Source organism: Hylobates moloch, unplaced genomic scaffold, assembly GCF_009828535.3.
Source record: "Hylobates moloch isolate HMO894 unplaced genomic scaffold, HMol_V3 SCAFFOLD_23, whole genome shotgun sequence".
Taxonomy (NCBI): Eukaryota; Metazoa; Chordata; class Mammalia; order Primates; family Hylobatidae; genus Hylobates; species Hylobates moloch.
Genome location: NW_026652298.1, coordinates 27,100,320 through 27,125,910, shown reverse-complemented (window position 1 = coordinate 27,125,910; position 25,591 = coordinate 27,100,320). Strand labels below are relative to the sequence as shown.

At 49.0% G+C, this 25,591-nt stretch overlaps 1 protein-coding gene across 3 annotated transcripts in view; it reads right to left on the bottom strand.

The window, feature by feature from the left end:
- MYH11 (myosin heavy chain 11) overlaps positions 1-25,591 on the bottom strand; it is a 153,379-nt gene that overhangs the window by 35,912 nt on the left and 91,876 nt on the right. For all 3 annotated transcript variants that reach the window (XM_032145242.2, XM_032145244.2, XM_058433910.1), the window contains exons 10-22: positions 23,546-23,641; positions 20,235-20,353; positions 19,259-19,411; positions 17,199-17,372; positions 16,107-16,280; positions 13,166-13,280; positions 9,938-10,131; positions 7,849-7,970; positions 7,676-7,745; positions 7,372-7,532; positions 4,945-5,053; positions 1,569-1,700; positions 1,272-1,478 (exon numbers count right to left, since the gene is read on the bottom strand). In XM_032145242.2, coding sequence (XP_032001133.1) covers positions 1,272-1,478; positions 1,569-1,700; positions 4,945-5,053; positions 7,372-7,532; positions 7,676-7,745; positions 7,849-7,970; positions 9,938-10,131; positions 13,166-13,280; positions 16,107-16,280; positions 17,199-17,372; positions 19,259-19,411; positions 20,235-20,353; positions 23,546-23,641 — 1,826 coding nt within the window. The remainder of the gene's footprint in view (positions 1-1,271; positions 1,479-1,568; positions 1,701-4,944; positions 5,054-7,371; positions 7,533-7,675; positions 7,746-7,848; positions 7,971-9,937; positions 10,132-13,165; positions 13,281-16,106; positions 16,281-17,198; positions 17,373-19,258; positions 19,412-20,234; positions 20,354-23,545; positions 23,642-25,591) is intronic.

The window sequence follows — 25,591 nt, the reverse complement described above, 5'->3', positions numbered from 1 at the left end:
GAGTAACAGCTTTGGTTATAACAAATTTACTCTCGTGGTGATCTGGGGACTAATGAATACAGGGGCTAGGCCTGAAGATGCCCAGAACTCTGTAGCCTCCTAAAAGGAAGAAATAAAGGTCTGGGCGTGGTGGCTCACACCTGTAATCCCAACACTTTTGGAGGCCGAGGTGGGTGGATCACTTGAGGTCAGGAATTCAAGACCAGCCTGGCCAACATGGTGAAACCCCATCTCTACTAAAAATACAAAAAAAACTAGCCAGGCATGGTGGTGGGCTCCTGTAATCCCAGCTACTCGGGAGGCTGAGGCAGAAGAATCGCTTGAACCCGAGAGGCAGAGGTTGCAGTGAGCTGAGATCGCACCACTGCACTCTAGCCTAGGCAACAGAGTGAGACTCTGTCTCAAAAAAAAAAAAAAAAAAAAACGACCTGGGTAAGCTGCTCTCCTTCATGGAACCTCAACCTCCTCATCTATAAAATGAGCACAGTAGGTACCACGGTGGTTTTAAAATCTATCCACAAGTTCTTTGCTACTCCAAAAAGGTGGAGCCTAATTCTCCTCCCCTTGAGTGGGGGTTAGATTTGCTTCTAACAACAACAGCAACAAAAAAAAAAATCAGGAGGAAGTGATGGAATGTAACTTCAAAGATTAGGCTACAAAAGATATTGTGGCTTCCTTTCTCCTCTCTCTCAGATCACTCCTGGGGGAACTCTGCTGCCATATTGGAAGGACACTCAAGCAGCCCTGAGGAGAGGCCTTCATGGTAAGGAACTGAGGCCTCCTGCCAGCAGCTGTGTGAATGAGCCACGTGGAAGTGGGTCCTCCAGTCCCAGATGAGTCTTCAGATGACTGCAGCCTCAGCCAATACCTTGACTGCAACCTCAGGCCGGACCCTAAGTCAGAACCACTCACCTAAGCCACTCCCAAATTCCTGACTATGCAAGATAAATACTTTTTATTTTTAGCTACTGAGTTTGGCATGTTTTGTTATGTAGCAATAGATAACAAATAAAATTATCCTCCTTTCAGGCTTGCTGTTAGGAGAAAAGGGGTTAGCACATGCAAAGCAGGGCAGTAGAACAGAGTGGGCTCACTGTGTTCAAAGTCCCAACCCCAGCTGTGTGGCCTTGATCAGATGACCAACCCTCTCCAAGCCTCCGTCTCATCATCTGTCCCAGCAGGGACACATATCCCTGGATACACCTCCACAGACCTGCAGTGAGGGTCAAGTGATTTGCTACCCACCACGGGCTGCCCCTGTGACACCTTACCAGCATCTGCTGGGCCATCTTCTTCCTTTCAGCCTGTAGCTGCTGGCCCCTGTCTTCCTCCTCCTCCAGGCGGGCCTCCATCTCATGCAGTATCTCCTCCAGCTCCTGCTTCTTGGCCGCCAGCCGCACCCGCATCTCCTCAGCCTCTGCATACAGCTCTGTTTCTGCCTGCAGCTGTTCCTGTAGCAGGTTCTTCTCCTCGGTCAGCTGCACACAGTGGGTGGGGAGGAGGCGGGTGAGCCCCATGGGGCCAAGTCCTATTCCCCAGCAACTCCAGCCACGCATCCATACAGGTACCTGCGAGTGCTTCTGCTCCAGCTCCTTAAGTTCATTCTCTGCCTTCTGCTGCCGCTCTTTGGTCTTCTGCAGTTCATCCTCTTTGGCCTGCATCTCCTCCTCCTGCCGTGTCACCTGCAGCAGTGGCTTCACCTGCACACACACGGTCAGCCCATCATTGGTTTTTGTGGCAAAGGGATATGTTGTGATAATAAATTCGATCGGTGGTTCTGAGCCAGGGACAATGTTGCCCCCACCGATCCCCACTAGGGGATATTGTCTGGAGACACTGCTGGTTGTCACAACTAGGGTGAGGGGTGCCTCTGGCATCCAGTGGGTAGAGGCCAGGGATGCTGCTAAACACCCTACAGTGCACAGGACAGACCCCACAACAGAATTAGTCACCCCAAAATATCAACAGTGGCAAGACTGAGGACCTCTAAATTAGAGCACCAGAAAAGGTGCAAAGTGAAAGGAAAAAGTCTCATCTTCCCCGCTTTAGAACCATCCCAACAGAGAACTACTGCTGAAAAGTGATATTTCCTTCCAAGGACAAAAGGGAGAAAAAAATCTTTCATATCCCACCCACCTCCCTATCAAAGTCATTATTAACATTGTTTACATTTCCTTCCTGGCTCTTTTTATGTTTAAAAAATAGACTTAAGACCATGCTGCCTAGTTGTAGAGGCTGCTTTTATTATTTAAAATTATAAGATACAGACAAGCACAGAGGTGCATGCCTGTAATCCCAGCATTTTGGGAGGCCGAGGCAAGTGCTTGAGCCCAGGAGTTTGAGACCAGCCTGGGCAACATCATGAGACCCCATCTCTACAAAAAAAAGTAGCCAGGCATGGTGGCGTGTGCCTGTAGTCCCAGCTACTGAGGGGGCTGAGGCAGGAAGATCGCTTGAACCCTGGAGGTTGAGGCTGCAGTGAGCCATGACTGTGCCACTGCACTCCAGCCCGGGTGACAGAGTGAGACCCTGTCTCTACAAATAAAATTTAAAAAATATTATAAGATATTTATTACCCCATGCTGTTACATCATTCTTACAACGTTACATAGCCATCTTTTTATTTTATTTATTTAGAGATGGTCTTGTTCTGTCACCCAGGTTGGAGTGCAGTGACACAGTCATAGCTCACTGCAGCCTTGAACTCCTGGCCTCAAGCAATCCTCCCACCCCAGTTCCAGAGTAGCTGGGACTACATGCCACAGTGTCCAGCTAGACAACTAGGTAGATGTCATTTTTTTTTTTTTTTTAGCAGACCTATTCAATATCCAAGCCTTCATTTTAATAGCTGAAAACATTCCATTGATGGATGAATCATTATTGAACTCATCATTCGGCTAGGACTGGACACTGAAATTCTGCTACTGTAAATAAGGCCACAGTGAATGCCCTTAACTCTTGATTTTCTTTTCTTTTCTCTTTTTCTTCAGTTGGAGTCTCGCCCTGTCACCCAGGTTGGAGTGCAGTGGCGCGATCTCAGCTCACTGCAACCTCTGCCTCCTGGGTTCAAGTGATTCTCCTGCCTCAATCTCCTGAGTAGCTGGGACTACAGGTGCCCACCACCACACCTGGCTAATTTTTGTATTTTCAGTAGAGATGGGGTTTTGCCATGTTGGCCAGGCTGATTTCGAACTCCTGAACCCAGGTGATCCTCCTGCCTTGGCCTCCCAAAGTGCTGGGATTACAGGCGTGGGCCACCACACCCGGCTAAGATGATTTTCTTAGGATAGTTTTTCAGAAGTTGGTTCAGTGGAGATGAACATTTCCAAAAAGCATCATCTGCTGTCCTTCCCTGGGCTGCCTCCTAACTGTTTGTTTTCAAGCCCCTGCCTGGCACAAGGAAGCCCCTGCTATGTACTCTGGCAGCTTGTTTCATGTAATTATCACAGTTTGCCATTATGTATCTGTCTCTGTGATTATCTGTTTATTGTTTACTCCCCGCCAATTCTGCCAGAATATTCACGGAGGTCAGGGACCACGGTGTGTGTTCACAGCCGCACCCCCAGCACCTAGCATGTGCCTGGCATACAGCAGGCACTCAATATCTATTTGCTTGGTGAAAAAGCCTTGCACCAGTGTACACACTCAAGGGCGTATAAGGAGAAGCCTAGTCTATTGCAACAGAGCATGTCTTTGTGCCATGGGCACAATGCAACCAGTGCCACTACAGGAACCAGTTGAGTCCTCTGGAGGCCTTGACTTTGCCAGAAATAAAAAATAATATGCTACTGGCCAGATGAGGTGGCTCACGCCTGTAATCCCAGCACTTTGGGAGCCTGAAGCAGGCGGGTTGCCTGAGGCCAGGAGTTCAAGGCCAGCCTGGGCAACAAAGTGAGACTCCATTTCAAAAAAGCAAAAAGTAAAAAAAAAAAAAACTGCAGTGTTGATAATGCAACAGTCTGGATGCTCTCTAATTCCATGTATAGAATATATATATATATATTTTTTTTTTTGAGACGGAGTCTCGCTCTGTCACCAGGCTGGAGTGCAGTACAGTGGCGCGATCTCAGCTCTCTGCAACCTCTGCCTCCCGGGTTCAAGTGATTCTCTTGCCTCAGCCTCCTGAGTAGCTGGGACTACAGGCGTTTGCCACCACGCCCATCTAATTTTTGTGCTGTTAGTAGAGACAGGGTTTCACCATCTTGGCCAGGATGGTCTTGATCTCTTGACTTTGTGATCCGCCCGCCTCGGCCTCCCAAAGTGCTGGGATTACAGGCGTGAGCCACCGTGCCTGGCCTTTTTTTAAAAAAAAAAAAAAAAAAGAAAAGAAAGAAAGAAGAGACAGAGTCTTAATCTTTCACCCAGGCTGGAGTGCAGGCACGATCTTGGCTCACTGCAACCTCTGTCTACTGGGTTCAAGAGATTCTCCTGCCTTAGCCTCCTCAGTATCTGGGATTACAGGTGCCCGCCACCATACCCAGCTAATTTTTGTATTTTAAGTAGAGACAGGGTTTTGCCATGTTGGCCAGGCTGGTTTTGAACTCCTGACCGCAAGTGATCCACCTGCCTTGGCCTCCCAAAGTGTTGAGATTACAGGCGTGAGCTGCCGCCCCTGGCAGCATTCTTGAACCATCAAAATTACAGAACTGGAGAACAGAGTGGTTTCCATGGCTACGGAGGAAGTGGGTGTGGCTATAAATGGGCCACACGAGGGATTCCAGTGCTGATGGAAATATTAATACTTTGTGTTAAGGTCCTGGCTATAGCCTATGTGCCAAAGGACCGGGCCTCCTCGGGCCAGAGAACCGCCAATGCGCAAGGTCTGCGTTGGAGCCCTCCATTCCACACCCACCTGTGACCACCTCCTGTCCCAAATGTGGAGGCTCCAGAGTGAAGAACCAGGGCTGGGGGCCCCTGGGAAGGGGGCTGGGGCAGAGCACTCACTTTGGTGAAAAGCCTCCACCATTGCCAGTTCCGCAGCTTGAGGTAGGCGGCGCAGTTCCTCTGAATCACCTTCATGGCGGTCAGCTGCTGCTGCCTCTTGGCAAAAGCCCTAGGGATGGGGGAAGAGAAGGTGCAGGGGTCATGAAGCCTCACCCCGCTGTCCACAGAGCCCTGCCCCGTAGCATCCCGAACCTGCACAGGGACATGTCCCATTCTCCCCAGCTCAGGTTCTTCCAGAAACCCTGTGTGACACATGTATTGTCTGGCTGCAAACAACTTAAATCATCTACAGGCCAGAGCCTTTCTAAGTGGACAAAGACGACCCAGGGCTCACAACGTGCCCCAGACTTAGCTGAAATCCACACACCACTCAGAAAACACAACTATGTGCATCATTCCTAAGGGGGCTCCTGTACTCCCCAGCTGCACTAGCTGTTTCCTTTTTCTTTCTTTCTTTTGTTTTTCTTTTTGAGGTAGAGTTTCACTCTTGTTGCCCAGGCTGGAGTGCGGTGGCACGATGTCAGCTCACTGCAAACTCCACCTCCAAGGTTCAAGTGATTCTCCTGCTTCAGCCTCCTGAGTAGCTTGGATTACAGGTGCCCACAACCATGCCTGGCTCATTTTTGTATTTTTAGTAGAGATGGGGTTTCCCATGTTGGCCAGGCGGGTCTCAAACTCCTGACCTCAGGCGATCCACCCACCTCGGCCTCCCAAAGTGCTGGGATTACAGGTAGGAGCCACCATGCCCAGCCTGCACAGCTGTTTCTGGCAAACTTATTATTTAATTTTTTCAGAGACAGGGTCTGGCTCTGCAGCCCAGGCTGGAGTGCAGTGGTACGATGATGACTCACTGCAGCCTCAAATTCCTGGGCGCAAGTGATCCTCCTGCCTCAGCCTCCCAAGTAGTTGGGACTACAGGCACATGCTACCATGCCCAGCTAATTTTTAAAGTTTGCTTTTTGTAGAGATAGGGATCTTGCCATGTTGCCCAGGCTGGTTTCAAACTCCTGGGCTCAAGCAATCCTCCTGCCTTGGCCTCCCAAAGTGCCTGGGATTACAGGTGTCAGCTACCACACCCAGCCCTGTCAAACCTATTCTCTCCTGGGTTGTTTTAGGGATTTCAGACTGTGACCCTGAACCAGCACTCTTCCCATTTAAGGGCTATCGGATTGAGAAATGATAGAACAGTGAACGTAATTCTGTCTTCCATGCTTGGCTGCCATCTTGGACATAGGAAAACTTTAAGAATAAAATTGCCCCAGTTATCCTGGAACCAGGAGACACAGCAACAGGGAATTTAGTAACGAAACTTGACAAGTTAGGTCTGTCGCAGGAGGACCAAGAGCTCCCAAATCTGGCCTTGACCATCTTGGGTCCATGTGTCAATGAATGAACCTGACACATCAGGGTCCTACTGGTGAGGATGTGGTCTCTGCCCAGCGACAACACACGCCCCAGAGAGTGACTCCACCTGTCCCTGCAGTCCCTGGGGTGTGACTTTCATTGATGAACCCGAGCCCTTCCCTCCTCCCAGTCTTCACAGAACAGCTGGGACATCACACCCTCCAACACCCTGCCTTATAAATCCCACTGGGACATGGGGATCTAGACACGGACGGTCAAGTCCTCTTTCCTCAGTGGTTTATCCAATTCTAACATTTCTAGGCCGGGTGCGATGGGTCATGCCTATAATCTCAGCACTTTGGGATGCCAAGGCGGGTGGATCACTTGAGACCAGGAATTTGAGACCAGCCTGGCCAACATGGTGAAACCCTGTCTCTTCTAAAAATACAAAAATTAGCCCAGTGTGGTGGCGGGCGCCTGTAATTCCAGCCACTCGGGAGGCTCAGACACGAGAATCGCTTGAGTCCAAGAGGCAGAGGTTGCAGTGAGTTGAGACTACGCCACTGCACTCCAGCCTGGGCGACAGAGAGAGAGACTCTGTCTCAAAAAGAAAGAAGGAAGGAAGGGAGGGAGGGAGGGAAGGAAGGAAGGGAAGGAGGGAGGGAGGGAGGGAGATAAAAACAACAACAATCATTTCTGACCTGACAACCAGGCACTGTTCTAAGCTCTCATCATGCGTTATCTTAGTGACACCTCATGAACAGCTCTCTGAGGTCAAAATGATTATGCTGTTTTCAGCTAAAAAACTCGAAGCTCAGAGAGGTAGAGTAACTTGCCCAAGGTTCATCAGCAAAAACTGGGGCATTCAGGATGAGAACCCAGGTCCAAAACTCATTCCTTTCCTGCATTCGTAACTGGTACATTTATTTAAAGTAGAAGCATTTCTTTCCCCTCAAGAAAAGGCTGTCACTCAGTCAATGATGCATCTTAAACAGGTAGCCTCTTAGAATCGGGGAATCAGAACAGAAAGGCCCTGTTTGTGATTTGCGTTTGAGGTATTAGGATGCAGGAAAGCATCTTTACTTTCTGGCCAAGTAGCCACGACACATCGCCTGGAAGGCCATGATGACATCGGTGATCTTCAAATCTCGTTCCTCCTCCAGGTGGGCCAGGACCCCAGTTCGGAAGAAGATTTTGCTCTGCCCTATCCTATATAAGTTGGGGTCAAGTTCCAGCGCTTTGATCTGCAAAAGGAAGGAAAAGAAGAGCTCCTGATTTCCGCTGTGCCATTTGGCCAGTGATGACATGGGTAAGAACGGTCCCCCCAAGAGCAGCAGGTGGTTTGCGGCCAGAGGTTGGGAGGTCTCTGGTGGACTTCTGGGCTCACCATGAGAATGCAGGCCTGCTTCCCGTCCATGAAGCCTTTGGGGATGGCATTCGCCGCCAGGATCTCGTAGCTTGAAACACAGAGCAGAAGTCACCCCGCGTACCTCCAGCATCCATTCCTCTGCCCAGTCCCGCTCACCCCCTGCCCTACCTGGGCCAGACCTTGGGACTTACCGTTGGCGGAACTCCTGGAAGACGATCCGGTTGGGGAAGCCCTGCCGGCAGATGCGAATGCCTTCCAGCACCCCATTGCACCGCAGCTGCTCCAGTACCAGGAACGCATCCAGCTTGCCGGACTGCAAAGGCCAAAGAGGGCAGTGAATCCCTGGGGCCAGGACCCACGGCACAGCAAAGCCCCAGACCTCCTACCTGGATAACCCCCCTGGCCAGGCCACGAGGGTACCAACAGAAGCACCCAGGGAGGGCTCAGCTGAGGGCCGAGGGGCAAAGCAATGCCCCCTCTCTGGGTTTTCATCTCTTTGCTTTGGCAATGGCTGCCTCATGATCTCTCTGGTTTTTGGTGACACTAGCATCGCCTGGCTGGAACCTGGGGCTTCCTCCTCATCACCTCCTCTCCCTCACTTCCTGTCCATCAGCAGTTTGATTGCTTCTAGCTCCCAAATATCTCCCAACCCCCCCCACTTCTCTTCACCACCATTGTCTCCACTATCTTCTCCTGCCTGGACAACCACAGAAACCACCCACCTGGTCTTGTCTCTCCGGTCTTGCCTCTCCCCTCAATCCCTTTATCCTTTTTATTTTTTGAGATAGGGTCCCATTCTGTCACCCAGGCTGGAGTCCAGTGGCGCGATCATGGCTCACTGCAGCCTCAAACTCCTGGGCTCAAGTGATCCTCCCAAATCAGCCTCCCAAGTATTTGGGATCACAGGCATGTGCTACCATGCCTGGATAAATTTTAAAAATGTTTTTGTAGATATAGGGTCTTGCTATGTTGCCCAGGCTGGCCTTGAATACCTGGTCTCAAGTGATCCTCCCACCTCAACCTCCCAAAGTGTTGGGATTATAGGCATGAGCCAGCATATGCCCAGCTCCCTCATTCACTTCCTAAAATGTAAATCTAACCATGACATAGCCCTGCTTAAACACCCTCAATGGCATGCCTAGAGAGAGAAGGCCAAGCTCCAGAAAGAACCCAAGGAACACCACGATCTAGCCCCTGTCTACCCATTCAGCCTCATTCCTACCTCACGCCATCTGATTCCTACGTCAAGCCATCACACATTTGCAACATGAAATGACGTATTTAGCATTTTCTTTCCTTTCCTTTTTTTTTTTTTTTTTTTTTTTAGATGGAGTCTCACTCTGCTGCCCAGGCTGGAATGCAGTGGTGCAATCTCAGCTCACTGCGACCTCCGCCTCCTAGGTTCAAGAGATTTTTGTTTCTCAGCCTCCTGAGTAGCTGGGATTACAGGCATGAGCCACACGCCTGACACTATCTAGCATTTTCTTACCTAGATCCTTTATTTCTCACCTCCACACTCTTGCCTATCCTGGGCCCTCTGCTTATCCTAGGCCCCACCCTGTCTTCCACGTCACCACCAAGTTGATGGCCACACATTCTTAACGTTCAAGTTCACCAGAAGCTTTCTCTGAGTCCTGAGGCTGTGGGAGGAGCCCTGGCTCTTTGGTGTTCTCCTAATTGACCACTTTCCATCACCGTCATCAGCTGTGTGTTTACCGCTCCCCATGTCTCCCATAACCTCAGCACTTCTGGCGTCTTGGAGGGATTCTGTGCTTGGGGGTTGAGGGACCATCCTGTGCATTGTACAATGCTTAGGGCATCCCTGGCCCCTACCCACTAGATGCTGACTAGCAGCCCCCTCCTGGTTGTGACAACCAAAAATGTCTGTAGACATGTCCACATAGAGGACACAATCGCCCCAAGCTGAAGATGCCTGCACCAGATTATGAGAAACCCACAGGCAAGGGCTACAATTTTTCTAACACTGTCTCCCCAGCACCCAGCACAGGGAGGAGCCCAGTGAATACTTCCTGGGATAATGAATGAACGAGTGGCTGGATGACGGGCACAGCAACTCCACGGCTGAAAAGTCTCTGGATGCATCCTCCCTTCCTCCTTTGCCTCCAGGGATGGGGAATGGGTCCGAGATTCAGATAGCCTTCCCCACATGGCAAATGGGGTCCTCAGGGTGGGTCGGGGCGGAGGGCGCCGGGGGACACTGTGACCACTTGGGGCAGCCCTGGCTTCTGGGAGCCCCAGGGTCTGGGCGGCGGGCCTCACCCTCTTCTCGTGGTTGGGGATGATGCAGCGCACGAAGTTGGGCGTGGTGTTGCGCAGCGTGGTCATCAGCTTGCCCAGCTGCTCCTTGTACAGCTGCCCCACTGTGCGGAACATGCCCTTCTTGGTCTTGGAGGCGCTGGGCAGCGAGCTCTCCGTCATCTTGGCCATCTGGTCCAGGCCCACGATGCGGTCCACTATGGGGCACAGCCAGGGTGGCATCAGCCTCTGGCCCACTCACCCCTAAATAGGCCAGAGGCCCAGACCCAGCCCCACCCACCAACCTGCCCACTCCAATCTTTCCTTCCATCACCAATGCCTCCTTCGGCAGTCAGGGTTTCCAAGCATTGTCTATTGGGGAAATCCTGAGTGCACCTGAGTGGCAGAAAGAACAAATTCCCTGTGATGGAGTCACACTGACCCAGGAGTCAAGCCCGCTCTTGCTGTCCACTCGCTGACTAGCCTTGGCTTGGCACCATCCTGTGCCTCAGTCTTCCTTTCTACAAAAGGGAGGTAATAACACCATCTACCTTCTAGGGCAGGGATAAGAAAATAAGGCACAGAAGGCACTTGTTCCCTGCCAGCCTCCAATCCTTCATCCACCAGCAAATAGTTATTGAGGACCTTCTGTGCTCCAGGCCCTGGGGACACCGCCGTGAACAAAAGAAGACCCGGCCCCCTCACCCCACTTATATCACAGGGAAGGAGACAGACAGTGATCACAGATGTTAGGTATGGAATATCTTGAGTAGTGAGGTGTGCTTAGAAAAATAAAAATAGGGTAAAGCGGAGAGAGAGTGATGAGGGTGCTCTCTTAGATAAGGAGGTGGTGGGCTCTGCTAAGTTGATATGTGAGCAGAAACCAGTAAGAAATGAGTGGGTAACCATGCAGGTATCCATGGAAGAAATATTCTGAGGCAGAAGATACAGCACACACTCCAAGATAGAAGCCTGGCACATCAGTAAGTGCTCAACAAAAATAGGTATTATTATTATTATATTTTATTGAGACAGAGTTTCACTCTTGTTGGCCAGGCTGGAGTGCAATGGCGCGACCTCGACTCACCACAACCTCTGCCTCCCGGGTTCTAGCAATTCTCCTGCCTCAGCCTCCCGAGTAGCTGGGACTACAGGCATGCACCACCAAGCCTGGCTAATTTTTTTTGTATTTTTAGTAGAGATGGAGTTTCTCCATGTTGGTCAGGCTGGTCTCGAACTCCCCACTTCAGGTGATTCCCCCACCCTGGCCTCCCAAAGTGCTGGGATTACAGGCGTGAGCCACCACGCCCCGCCATCATCATCATCATCATCATCACCACCACTACCACCACCACCAAGGTTCTTTTTCTACCAGCCCAGCAGGTCCTGCACATGCCAAGCCCAACCCACAGGCCATGGACGGCACCATTTCTTCACCTTGTACTCAGATTCCATGTAACAATCTTTTTTTTTTTTTGAGACAAAGTCTCACTCTGTCGCCCAGCTGGAGAGCAGTGGTGCGATCTCGGCTCACTGCAACCTCCACCCCCAGGTTCAGGTGATTCTCCTGCCTCAGCCTCCTGAGTAGCTGGGATTACGGGCACCCACCAGCACGCCTAATTTTTTTCTGTTTTTATTTTTATTTTTTTATTTTTAGTTTTATTTCTTCAAGACAGAGTCTTGCTCTTTTGCCCAAGCTGGAGTCCAGTGGCGCAATCTCAGCTCACTGCAACCTGCACCTCCCAGGTTCAAGCAATTCTCCTCCCTCAGCCTCCTGAGTAGCTGAGATTACAGGTGCCCACCACCATGCCCAATTAGTTTTTGTATTTTTAGTAGAGACAGGGTTTCACCACGTTGGCCAGACTGGTCTCGAACTCTTGACCTCAAGTGATCCTCCCGCCTCAGCTTCCCAAAGTGCTGAGATTACAGGTGTGAGCCACCGCGCGCAGCTTCATCCTTGTCTCTCTGCTTGTCTTTGAGAGTCTCATCTCTCCTACAAGACTGTGGGTCCCGCAGGGGAGGGACTGCAGGCTTCATCATGTGTCCTGGGGTGACACAGACCCAGGGTGCGATGCTGTTCCCTAGGCCCAGAGCCTGGCATATGGTTAGGGCACAGCTGGCCCTTCCTGGAGCCTTTTTTAGCATACTTAAAACAAGGGAAGACCAGTCCTGTAAGCCCCAGGCCCATGGGCCCTGTGCCAAGAATAAAACCTGCTGTGGACACTGACGGCCAGGGACAAACAGCAAACCCCCTCCCCTCATCATCACTCCAGCAGCTCTTCACAGGAATCATCTATTCACTGGTTCTCAAAGGGAGCCGGAGTGTGGTCCCTAGACCAGCAGCATCGCCTGGGATGAATGTTTTCAGGCCCACCCCATCCCTGACCCCAGACGTGCAGAATCAGATCTTAGGGTAGGCCCAGCCATCAGGGTTTTAAAAAGCCCTCCAAAGAGGGCCAGGCACGGTGGCTCACGCCTGTAATCCCAGCACTTTGGGAGGCTGAGGCGGGTGGATCACCTGAGGTCAGGAGTTTGAGACCAGCCTGGCCAACATGGGGGAACCCCGTCTCTACTAAAAATACAAAAATTAGCCAGGCATGGTGGCGTGTGCCTGTAATCCCAGCTACTTGGGAGGCTGAGGCAGGAAAATCACTGGAACCCAGGAGGTGGAGGCTGCAGTGAGCCAAGATCACACCACTGCACTCCAGCCTGGGTGACACAGCAAGACTGTGTCCCTAAATAAATAAATAAAGCCCTCCAGGGGGTCGTGATGCCTGCTGGAGTTTGAGCACCACTGGTCTAATTTAACCCTCACAATACCGCTAGTAGAGACAGCAACTATTATTGTGTTTCCTTGTTTTACTAATGAGGACAATGAAGCTTAACAACATTGAGTGACTCATCCAAGACCACAGAGCTAGGAGGTGGCAGAGACAAGATGCAGTGAAGTCTTTCTGACTCTGGACAGGGCAGTCTAACTCCCTGTGCCTGGCGTGCTGTTTCTCCCATCTGTTGCTTGAGCCCTGACCTCAGGACCTCATCCCCTGGGGACATGTAGGATTGAGGGGCTCAGGGACCCCCATTCAGGAAGAGATTGTTTCAACAAGACATCACCAGCACATGCCAATGCTTTTCCTGCCCTGCCCCCATGCTAAGGCCTCCCCTCCTGCGGCAGGTGTGGGAGTCGGGGGACTTGGGTGTTCAACTCTTCAGCTCAAAGCAGAACGTGGACCCGAGCAGAGAAGGCCTTACCGTCCTTCCACAGGTCGGCCACAAACTTGTCAGAGGAGGCATTCAGCAGGGAAGTCACGTTGTCATTCAGTGGGTCCATGTTCTTTGTCAGCCAGGCACTCGCATTGTAGTCCACCTGCCAAGGACACCCTGCTGGTCAGAAGCCCTGGGAAACTAGAAACTTAGAAACCAAGGCCAGGACCCCAGCCCGCCCATTGTCTTTCCAGATCTTCTGAGATCAGAGAGGAAATGACATTTATGACCACCATGATGGGACTCCACAAACACCAATGAAGAGACCAACAGCCCAGGGACCTGTGCCCACGTAGTAGGACATCAGCCAATGATAGCCATCGCTGGGAAAGCCTAGTTTCCGTTCCATATTCTCCTACTAACGCTGCTGTGGTAGCCTCCCTCCTCCTAAGCCAGTACAGTGCCTGTGAGTTACACACGATTAAGAGATTTCATGACAGCAGATACCCTCCCGCCGACATGCAAAATTCCCTCCTCATCATCTTCCCAATCATCCTGGTTTAGAAATTAAGCATGGCGGCCAAGCGTAGTGGCTCACGCCGGTAATCCCAGGACTTTGGAAGGCCAAGGTGGGTGGATCATCTGAGGTCAGGTGTTTGAGACCAACCTGACCAACATGGTGAAACCCCATCTCTACTAAAAATTAAAAAAAAAAAAAAAAAATTAGCCAAGCATGGTGGTGCACGCCTGTAATCCCAGCTACTAGGGAGGCTGAGGCAGGAGAATCGCTTCAACCTGGGAGGCGGAGGTTGCAGTGAGCTGAGATTGCACCACTGGACTCCAGCCTGGGCGACAGAGTGAGACTCTGTCTCAAAATTAATTAATTAATTAATTAATTAAGCATGACATCCTCTTTTCCACTCTCTAATGAGCATAATTTGTAACTCAGAGATCCTGATATATGGATATACAGACAAAGGACACATAGGCTTTTTACATTCCTGACTCAAACACTGACCACGCCCAAAGCCCTAATTTTTATTATGGTGAATATTAAATGAAAGGAACTGATAATACAGCTTTGCTGGGTTATCATGGGATGTGGGTTATCTGGATAATAGCTAGGCTTGATCTGAGAGAAGACTGCAAATAATAATAAAAAAAATCCACTGATGAAGTAGGGGAAAGAAAAGTGTTGTCTCTATATGCTTAAAGGAACATATACCCCCTTGAATATAGGCTAGGAGTTGGGAAACTTTTGGTGAAGGCTCAGATAGTAGATATTTTTGGCTTGGCAAGTCATACAGTGTTTTTTTGTTTGTTTGTTTGTTTCTTTTTTTTTTTTTTTTGAGACAGAGTCATTCTCCGTTGCCCAGTCTGGAGTGCAGTGGTGTGATCTCAGCTCACTGCAACCTCCACCTTCCTGGGTCAAGCAGTTCTCTTGCCTAAGCCTCCTGGGTAGCTGAGATTACAGGTGTGTGCCACCACGCCTGGCTAATTTTTTTTTTTTTTTTGTATTTTTAGCAGAGACTGGGTTTCACCATGTTGGCCAGGCCAGTCTCAAACTGCTGACCTCAAGTGATCCACCTGCCTTGGTGCTGGGATTACAGGCGTGAGGCACCACGCCCAGCCAAGTCATACAGTCTTTGTCGCAGCTACTCAACTCTGGTGCTATAGTACGAAAGCAGCCAATCATAGACATTATGTATACAAATGGGCATGGCTGTGTTCCAATAAAACTTTATTTACAATAACAAGCTGTGGGCCAGACTGGACTCTATTGCCAGCCCCTGGTAGACAGGATTGCCTATTCCCTTGAGGCAGTGGGGCTACTGAGGAGTCAACAGAATACTACAATTCTGCAAGCCACACTAAGCTATGTCCTTTGTACATTATCCAGGACCCTTGACAGCCATAGGGCAAGGGCCTATACAATAACAGCCAAGGCATGTTGATGATGATGATGACGAATACAACCATCATAGATTTCCCTGGTCAGAACAGGGTGGCAATAGCAAACTCAAGGCTGTGACATGGGAGATTTTTGTTGAAGCCAGGTGTGGATGTATTAGTCACCCCATTCCAGTTGGCCTCGCCTGTTGGGTATAATTTGTAGCAGGAAGGATTTAGAGTCTGTACAAGAAAAGCAGGCTGAGGCCAGGTGCAGTGGCTCGTGCTCATAACCCCAGCACTTCAGGAAGGCGAGGTGGGGGGATCGCTTGAGCCCAGGAGTTCAAGACCAGCCTGGGCAACATAGCAAGACCCCATCTCTATACATAATTTAAAAATTTAGCTGGGTGGCCAGGCACGGTGGCTCATGCCTGTAATCCCAGCACTTTGGGAGGCTGAGACGAGTGGATCACCTGAGGTCAGGAGTTTGAGACCAGCCTGGCCAACATGGTGAAACCCCTTCTCTACTAAAAATACAAAAATTAGCTGGGTGTGGTGGCAGATGCCTGTAATCCCAGCTATTTGGGAGGCTGAGGCAGGAGAATCTCTTGAACCCAGAGGCAGAGGTTGCAGTTAGCAGAGATCACGCCATTGCATTCCAGCCTGGATGACAAGAGCAAAATTCCATCTCAAAAAAGAAAAAATAATTTAGCTGGGCATGGTGTGTACACCTGTAGTCCCAGCTGCTTGGGAGGCTGAGGCAGGAGGATCGTGTGACCCAGAAGGTTGAGGCTGTAGTGAGCTATGAGCGAACCACTGCACTCCAGCCTGGGCAACAAAGCGAGACTCTGTCTCCAACAAAAACAGAAAGAAAGAACTGCCTGGACATCACGGTTGGAAAACATGAGAGTGGCTGCAGCTGATGCCTTACAGATGCGTAGACAAATTACAAATAGGACTTGGTTGGGATTTGCTTAGTAGCAGATGCCTTTGCAGTTTCCAGGCAGCCCAAGGTTCTGCCACTCTCACACTATCTCTGTGCTGAGCAGCCACTGGGGCTCCCCTGAGACAGAGTTCCCCTGGGCCCCGTGGCTGGTACCTTCCCAGCATAATGGATGATGGAGAACTCAGTCTTGTCCTTGAGCTGCTTGGGCTTCTGGAACTTGGGGTGGCTGCCCTGCTCTGTGCACAGCTTCTCCACGAAAGACTTGTCCGTGGCTTTGGGGAACCAGCACTCCTCATCCAGCAGGGCCAGCACACCTGGAGGGTTGTTCTGTGGGAGACAAGTAGGGCTTGAGTCAGAGAGAACACTGATACTATATTTGCCCACATATAAAGATGAGTTTATGACCCCCATGCTTCCAAATCTACTCTCAAATTACCCTGTGACCAATGGACCAGTATCAGGGATGGAAGGCAGAACATAATGTTTGCTGCCGCCCCCTAGTGGGCAACATGCAGACAACATCATGAAGAGTTCATAATTCTTGCAAATGAATTTGTTGCTTGACTTGAATTCACCTAGGATCCTGTTAGAAAAGTTTTTTTTGGAGACAGGGTCTCACTCTGTTATCCAGGCTGGAATGCAGTGGTGCAATCTCGACTCACGGCAACCTCTCCCTCCAGGGCTCAAGCAATCCTCCCACCTCAGCCTCCCAAATAGCTGGGAACACAGGCATGCACCACCAGGCCTGGCTAATTAGTAGAAACCCTGTCTCTACTAAAAATACAAAAGTTACTGCAAGGCGTGGTGGTGTGCGCCTGTAGTCTGAGCTACTTGGGAGGCTGAGGCAAGAGGATCACTTGAACCGGGGAGGTGGAGATTACGCCACTGCACTCCAGCCTGGGCAACAGAGTCAGACCATGTCATTTAAAAAAAAAACAAAAAAACAAAAAACAAATGGCAGAGAAGGAAAGGGAAGGGAAAGACGGTAGGGAAGAAAAAAAGGAAGGAAAAAGAGGATGGAAGGAAGGCAGAAATTAAAGAAAATACCTTTGATATGAAAATGTGGGTTAATGGAAATTGTAACAGTTCACGAGGATTCAGCTTACAGCCTTTCACGACTGGGTGATGGATTGGGTGGGGGGAATGCTATGCGCATGGGGAGAGTGTGGGGTCCACGTCAGCTCCACAGAGGCCACATACGTGTGCAAGGTGTGATGGAGCCCCGCACACCCACGTGCCCCTCACCGGCCGCTCGATGAGCTCGATGCAGGGCTGTAGGTCCAGCCCAAAGTCAATGAAGTTCCACTCGATGCCCTCGCGCTGGTACTCCTCCTGCTCCAGGATGAACATGGTGTGGTTGAAGAGCTGCTGCAGCTTCTCGTTGGTGTAGTTGATGCACAGCTGCTCGAAGGAGTTCACCTGAGCACATGGCGTGGGGGCGGGGCGTGAGCATCTTAGTATGAAGTCAGAAGACAAGGAGCCCCAAGGAAGCTCCACCTGACAGCACCCCCATGGCTTGCCCACATCCTGTTCTGCCATCCCAGCACCCAGACGGGGCTGAGGCCCCAAAACATGCTGCCTAGAGTCCACCAGGGCTGGCGAAGTTGACATCACATGGCCCTCACCCATCTTAAAGATGCTTATCTCCTCCCTCTGCACAACTATGGATGGACAAACCTCGTAAGGCATGCTACTGCATGTACAAATGTGGAAACATTTTACAGATGTGAAAACAGAGGCACAGAGAGAAAGTGACTCAGTAGTACACCTCTTTCAGGATATCTATCAATCTTAAAACTTCCTGGCTGGGTGTGGTGCTCATGATTGTAATCCCAGCACTTAGGGAGGCCCAGGCGGGAGGATCACTTGAGGTCAGGAGTTTGTGACCAGCCTGGCAAACATAGCAAAAACTCTCTCTACTAAAAATACAAAAATTGGCCAGGCACGGTGGCTCATGCCTGTAATCCCAGCACTTTGGGAAGCCGAGGCCGGTGGATCACTTGAGGTTGGGAGTTTGAGAGACTAGCCTGGCCAACAGGGTGAAACTCCGTCTCTACCAAAAAAAAAAAAAAAAAAAGTAGCCAGGCATGGTGGCACTAATCCCAGTTACTTGAGAGGCTGAGGCAGGAGAATCACTTGAACCTGGGAGGCGGAGGTTGCAGTAAGCCAAGATTGTACTACTGCACTCCGGCCTGGGCGACAGAGTGAGACTCTGTCTAAAAAAAAAAAAAAAAAAAATTAGCTGGTCATAGTGGTGCACTCCTGTAGTCCCAGCTACTCAGGAGGCTGAGACAAGAGAATTGCTTGAACCCAGGAGGCAGAGGCTGCAGTGAGACAAAATTGTGAAACTGCATTCCAGTCTGGGCAACAGAGCAAGACTCCATCTCAAAAAACAAAACAAGGCCGGGCGCGGTGGCTCACGCTTGCAATCCCAGCACTTTGGGAGGCCGAGGCGGGCGGATCACGAGGTCAGGAGATCGAGACCACGGTGAAAACCCATCTCTACTAAAAATACAAAAAACAATTAGCCGGGCGTGGTGGTGGGCGCCTGTAGTCCCAGCTACTCGGGAGGCTGAGGCAGGAGAATGGCGTGAACCCGGGAGGCGGAGCTTGCAGTGAGCCGAGATTGCGCCACTGCACTCCAGCCTGGGCGACAGAGCGAGACTCCGTCTCAAAAAAAAAAAAACAAACAAAAAAACAAAACAAAAACAAAACAAGACAACAAGACAAAAAAAAAAAACCTTCCCTTTCTCTGAGAACTTTTCTCAAACCCATGGGTATGGGATCCAATATCCATATTTCTACTACATGAGGTATTGCAAGCTCCTGCAAACAGTTCTTGGCTTGGAGGTGACCATGTAGCCCAGTTCAGCTGAGTAAGAGTCAGTGAGATTTAATTCCAAGATTTTGGTTGGAACTGTTAGAAAAGAGATTTTTTTTTTTTTTTGCCAGGATTACTGAGAGGCAGTCTGGAGCTGTGGCAGCCATCTTGCCACCATGAGGGGAGAGCCTGCTTGAGAATGGAGCCAATATGGAGGAAGGCAGAGAGAGAGAGAGAACGATGGCGGGAGATCAGACCCTGCCTACAGGATCCAGCTACATGTCTGGCCTTCTCAGTTCCAGAAACCAATGCATTTCCTGTTGGATTTCTGTCTCTTATACCCTCAAGGATCCACCCTTAACCAGACAGCCTCCTACCCTACAGTAGCCATCTACATGCCTTTCTCCAAAATCTTGATTCCTCCAAGAAAAAGCCCATCTCAGAGAACCAAGACCATGGCTCTTACGATCCCACCGAGCTGTACCTCAAAGATCTCAAATCCAGCTATATCCAGGATCCCCAGGAAGGAAGCCCCTTGCCGATGGGTCTTGTCCAGGGCTTTGTTCACGCGGGTGAGTATCCAGCGGAAAAGACGCTCATACGTTGCCTTGGCCAAAGCCTCTACAGCAAAGTCAGCCTGCAGAGGGGAACCGGGGAACCCGGTTATTCTCAATGGGCTCCATTTTCACACAAGCCAGGCGGGTGGTGAAGATTTTTATTCTTGGCCGGGTGCAGTGGCTCACACTGTAATCCCAGACTTTAGAAGGCCGAGGCAGGTGGGTCACTTGAGGTCAGGAGTTCAAGACCAGCCTGGCCAACATGGCAAAAACCTGTCTCTACTAAAAATACAAAAATTAGCCAGGCGTTTTGGTGCATGCCTGTAGTCCCAGCTGCTTGGGAGACTGAGGCAGGAGAATCGTTTGAATCTGGGAGGCAGAGGCTACAGCGAGCTGTGATGGCACCACTGCAACCCACCCTGGGCGACAGAGCAAGACTCTGGCTCAAAAACAAAAAGCAAACAAATAAACAAAACCTGACATGGGACTTTGAATATTCTAGTATTGAATAAATGAGGGATAAAGAGATGGATGGGTGGATGGATGGACAGATGAATGAATGAATGAATGGAATGACAGCGGGATGGGTGATGGATGGATGGACAAATGGACAGATGGCTGGGTCATGGACAGATGGCTGGGTCATGGATGGATGGACAGATGGATGAGTGAGGGATGGACAGATGATGGGTGAACAGATAGATGGGCAGAAGAATGGATGGATGGATGGATGAACAGACAGATGAATGAGTGGATAGAAAGATGGATGGATGGACAGATACAGAAGCAGACCATGGGTGAATGGATTAATGAATACACGAATGAGTGGATAGATGGATGAATGGATGGATGGATGGATGGGTGCATGGATGGGTGATAAGTAAATGGCAGGTACATCATTACCTGTTCTTTTGTCTGAGCTTTCTGTACCACATCTCGCCCAACCTTGATACGAGGAGTGAGGATGGATCTGGTGAAATCTGTCACATTAATTCCCATGAGGTGGCAAACTTTCTGAGCAGCTGGATGGAGAAAAGAAACATCGTGAGTGCATCACAAAAGAAATAGCTTGGCAAGAAGGCGCATCACATGGGATATTTGTGATGTGTGAATACACCGGGTTCTCTTGGGGAAATGGGACCCGCTGACCGTGAATATAGCTTGAAGTGTCCTAAAGGCTGCTGTCATTAGTGGTCACGCTCCCTAGTATTTTGCTGAGAGGCAACGATTGGGGTGGGCTGAAGTAGGCCCCAGTTGGGGATTTAGGATCAGGTAGTTCTAGTTGCAAGTCCCTGTCCCTTCACACTTCCAAGTCATGTGACTTTGGAAACGCTCTTTACCCTCCCAGAGTCTTGCTTTTCTCAGCTTTAAAAGGGGTCAGCTCTTCGGTACCTTGTTGGTACCCAGGACTAAATAAGGTAAAGTACGTAAAGTCCCTGAGATAGATAGGATAGATAGATAGATAGATAGATGATAGATAGATAGATAGATAGATAGATAGATTGATTGATTGATTTATATATTTTTTTTGGAGACATAGTCTTGCTCTGTCGCCCAGGCTGGAGTGCAGTGGCGCGATCTCAGCTCACTACAACCTTCGCCTCCCAGGTTCAAGCCATTCTCCTGCCTCAGCCTCCTGAGTAGCTGGGATTACAGGTGCCTGCCACCACACCCAGCTAATTTCTTTTGTATTTTAATAGACACGGAGTTTCACCGTGTTGTCCAGGCTGGTCTCGAAGTCCTGAACTCAGGCAATCCGCCTGCCTCGGCCTCCCCAAGTGCTGGGATTACGGGTGTGAGCCACTGGCCCCTGAGATTTATTTAATAGTTACTTAGTATTAAATAGTTACTAATAGTAACATTTACTGAACACTTACTATTCAATAAATATTTTTTTCACCCTTCTAGGATATGTGTTGCAGCATTGTTTGCAATAGCAAAACACTAGAATCAACCTAAATGCTCTTCTTTTATTTTGAGATGCAGTCTTCCTGTCACCCAGGCTGAAGTGCAGTGGTGTGACCACGAGCTGTTCCCTTAACATGAAAATAGCATTACATGCTGCTTTGCATGTGCAAGGCAGAGTAAATAGAGTGATTTTAGGATTTTTTTTCCCCATCTCTTGGCAAGAGCGCTTTTTCATTTCTCTTCTCCTGAGGTCTTTCCTTGGCATCTGGATTCCATTAATTTGCCAGATTTAGGGACTCTAATACATAACAAACACCTGAGAATAAAACTGCCACTGCAAAATTATAACTGAGACACTGAACGAGATCTGACCTAACCGACTGAGTCATCTTGCTTCTAACCTCCAAGCTCCACTGAACGATTCCTGGGTGTAAGTCGAACTAACTGTGGGATGAACTTAGTTTATAGTTTTTGTTTTTGTTTTTGTTTTTGTTTGAGACAGGGTCTAATTATGTCACCCTGGCTGGAGCACAGTGGCACAATCTTGGCTCACTGCAATCTCTGCCTCCTGGGTTCAAGCAATTCTCCTGCCTCAGCCTCCTGAGTAGCTGGGATTACAGGTGCCCGCCACCACGCCAAGCTAATTTTTGTATTTTTAGTAGAGATAGGGTTTCGCCTTCTTGGCCAGGCTGGTCTCGAACTCCTGACTTCAAGTGATCCACCTGCCTCGGCCTCCCAATGTGCTAGGATTACAGGCATGAGCCACCATGCCCAGCCTCTTAGTTTATAGTTTAAAACACAAGGACCCTTTCCCAAAACAAACCCCTTCTTGCCTGGGGACTAGACTGCCTTTGTAGCAATAATAAATTAGCCCAAAGATGAGAAATTATGGTTTAGGAGTTCTGTAAGTGGAGGCTACAAGAGTCTGACCCTCCCTAAATTGCTCCTGGGGATAACATCACTATTGTAAAACCTAAGATCAGTGCTTGAGATATTTTTGCGAACCCTGGCACCAGGTGGATCAGCTGACACCACCCAGATGGAGAAACTGGCTCATCTGATCTTATGGCCTCTGTCCAGGAACTGACTCAGGGCAAGAGGACAGCTTCAACTCCCTGTGATTTAGTCTCTCACCCAACCGATCAGCACCCCCAACTCACTGGCCTCCCCCTAACCACATTATGCTTAAAAACTCTGATCCCCGAATGCTCAAGGAGACTGATTTGAGTAATAATAGAACTGTTCTCCCGTGCAGCCGGCTCTGCGTGAATTACTCTTTCTCTATCGCAGTTCCCCTGTCTTGATTAATTGGCTCTGTCCAGGCCGTGGGCAAGGTAAACCCAGTCAGCGGCTGCAACAGGTTTGATCAAGGTGGGCTCCAGGGAGCAGGAAAAAGAAACACAATATACAGCCTGGGCCAGGAAATAAGAAACCTAAGTTTTGCTCTCAGCTCAGCCACCAACAAGCATAGTGGTAGCCAGGCCAGCTTCTCAAAACACAAAATACTCTTTATTTGTGGGTAGGTTTCTCAGATTTAGGGGGAAATTACAGGATGCTCAGTTAAACCTGAATTTCAGATAAACAAGAATTCTCTTTTGGTATAATCATGGTCCAAATGGTACAAGGGACATACTTAACATTTAAAAAAAAGGTTTGTTGTTTACCTAAAATTGAAATTTATCTGGACATCCTGTATTTTATCTGGCACCCCTAATTCTCAGGGCAATTGAGGTCTGTCTCCCCAAGACGACCACAGATACCATAAGAAGAGCTACTCTTGTGTCATTTCTTGCTGTATCCCAGTGGCATATTGCAGGGGCTTGAGAAATATTTCTTTAACAAAACAATTAAGTGGAATATTTTAGAAGAGACGGTCCCTCGGGATCTTGTCTGCTCACTATTAGGGGTGGGATGTGATGACTCTTGCCTGTAATCTCAGCATTTTGGGAGGCCAAGGTGGGAGGATCACTTGAGCTCAGGAGTTCAAGATCAGCCTGGGCAACACAGCGAGACCTCGTCTCTATTAAAACTTGTAAAATTTTGTATTTTCAAAAAAAGAACAAATAAATAAAACTATTAGGTTTTTTTTTTTTTTTTTTATCCCTGCGATCTGATTCAATAACTTTCCACATAGGGTCTTGAGCACTGAAAAGTTTGAAAAACGAAAAGTGAGTGATAAGAACATAGTCCATCTGTTGTTAAAATCCCAGATACCTTCACCTTGAAAAATAAGCAATGTTTAAATGTCACCCTCCCCACCCCCCCAACCCCAGCGTCATTGGTCATTGGGAAAAGGTGGCAAGTACCTGTGTTATCCGGCATGGATGCCTGGTCTGTGTTTCTTTCCTTCTTGAAGACGATATTTCCAAGCTGCAGGACCGATGATACCACCTTCAATATGGCTGAGGTGGGGAGAGAAGAGTAGAGCAGACACAGAGGTCAATGCCAAGGTACCCTGGAGTTTTGGAGCCTAAAGCCACTGGGGACCCAGAGCCAGCCTATATCTTTCCTCCAAAGAAACTAAATTCTGAGCTCAATATTTTCATATAGTTGCTTAAAACCTTGCCTTACAATGGAATACCACGCAGCAGGGACTGGCAAATTACAGCCCATGCACCAAATCTGGCCCACTGCTTGCTATTATAAATAAAGTTTTAGTGGAACACAGCTATACTCATTGATTTACATATTGTCTATAACTATTTGCATGCTACACTGGCCGACTTAGAGTTGCAACAAAGATCGTCTGGCCCACAAAGGCTAAAGAATTTACTATCTGACTCTTTACAGAAAAATGTGTTAGCAACCCCTGCCACGGAAGAGTGAGAATGAATGAGCTACAACTACCAAAAATCAAAACTGATGTACTGGGGCCAGCACAGTGACTCATGCCTGCGACCGCAGCACTTTGGGAGGCTGAGGTGGGAGAACTGCTTGAAGCCAGGAGCTTGATACAGCCTGGGCAATGTAGGCAGATCCTGTCTCTAAAACAAAAAGACCCCTGACATATCTTCCAGACACAAATACTGAACAAAAGAGGACAGATGGAAACAAGAACCTACTGTCTAAGTCCATATATAGACAGTCCATTCAAGAAGAGGCAAAACTAATCGATGCTGTTAGAAGTCAGGATAATGATTATCCTTAACTGAGGGAAGTTCTTAGAAGGTGCATGTGGGAGCTTCTGTGGGGCTGGTGGCATTCTCTTATTTAAAATGGATTCTAGTTACACAGACATGTTCAGTTTATAATAATTCTTTGCACTGCACGCTATGGCATACACAATTTTCTACATGTAAATCATACGTCAATAAAAGGATTTTTGAAATAAAAACCCTGTGCTTCTTACATACTCTGCTGGGTGTACCAGATGCCCATGTTGGGATTAAGAAGATATACATTTGTTTCCACTTGTTGTCCAGGTGTCTCCAAACAAAAACGCTGTGTTCCCAGAATACTTGGAACCTTTCTGACTCCATACTCAGGACATGTTACTGTTAAAATAGTTTCTATGTCTGAAATCCCCACAAGACAATGAGTTTCTGGAGAGTGCGGGGCCTGCCCTAATCATCTTTGAATTTCCAAAGCCTAGTCCAGGATCCTGATACACATGGGAGGGAGGGAGAGAGATGGATGGATGGTAGGTGGAAGGTGGATAGATGGATGAATGAATAAGTGGGCAGAGGATGTGTTCATGGATGAATGGATGGAGGAATGGATGGGTGGGTAGATGAATGGGTGAATGATGGATGGACGAGTATAGATGAATAAACAGGATGGATTGATGGATAAATAATGCATGGATAGAGAATAGATGGATGATGGATGGATGGATGGATGGAGGATGGATGGATGGACAATGGATGGATGGAGAATGAATGGATGATGGATGGAGGAATGGATAGAGGATTGATGGATGGATGATAGATGGATGAATGGATGGATGGAAGGATGATAGTTGGATGATAGATGGATGGATGGTGGATGGATGGATGGATTGACGAATGGATGGAGAATGGATGATGATTAACACAAATTCTTGGCTTAGCTTAACTCAGGTACAAATAACCCAGAGTTCTGGCTTCAAATCAGTCACTATGTTCCAGGAACAAAGCCTAGAGATCCCAGACTTTTCTGGTTCCTCAGGCCAAAGCAGACATTACAAGGCCCTTCACAACAGCTATTCTCACCCCATGGGGTCCCTGGCCCAGCTCAGCAAAAGGACCCAGCTGCTGACCACCCACCCATTTGCTCCCACTCACTATGGCAGAAAGCCTTCTCCCCAAAATGAATGAAGCTGCTGTTGACAGGGCTTGGAAACACACTTCCTTTTAACCATAACATCTATGAAA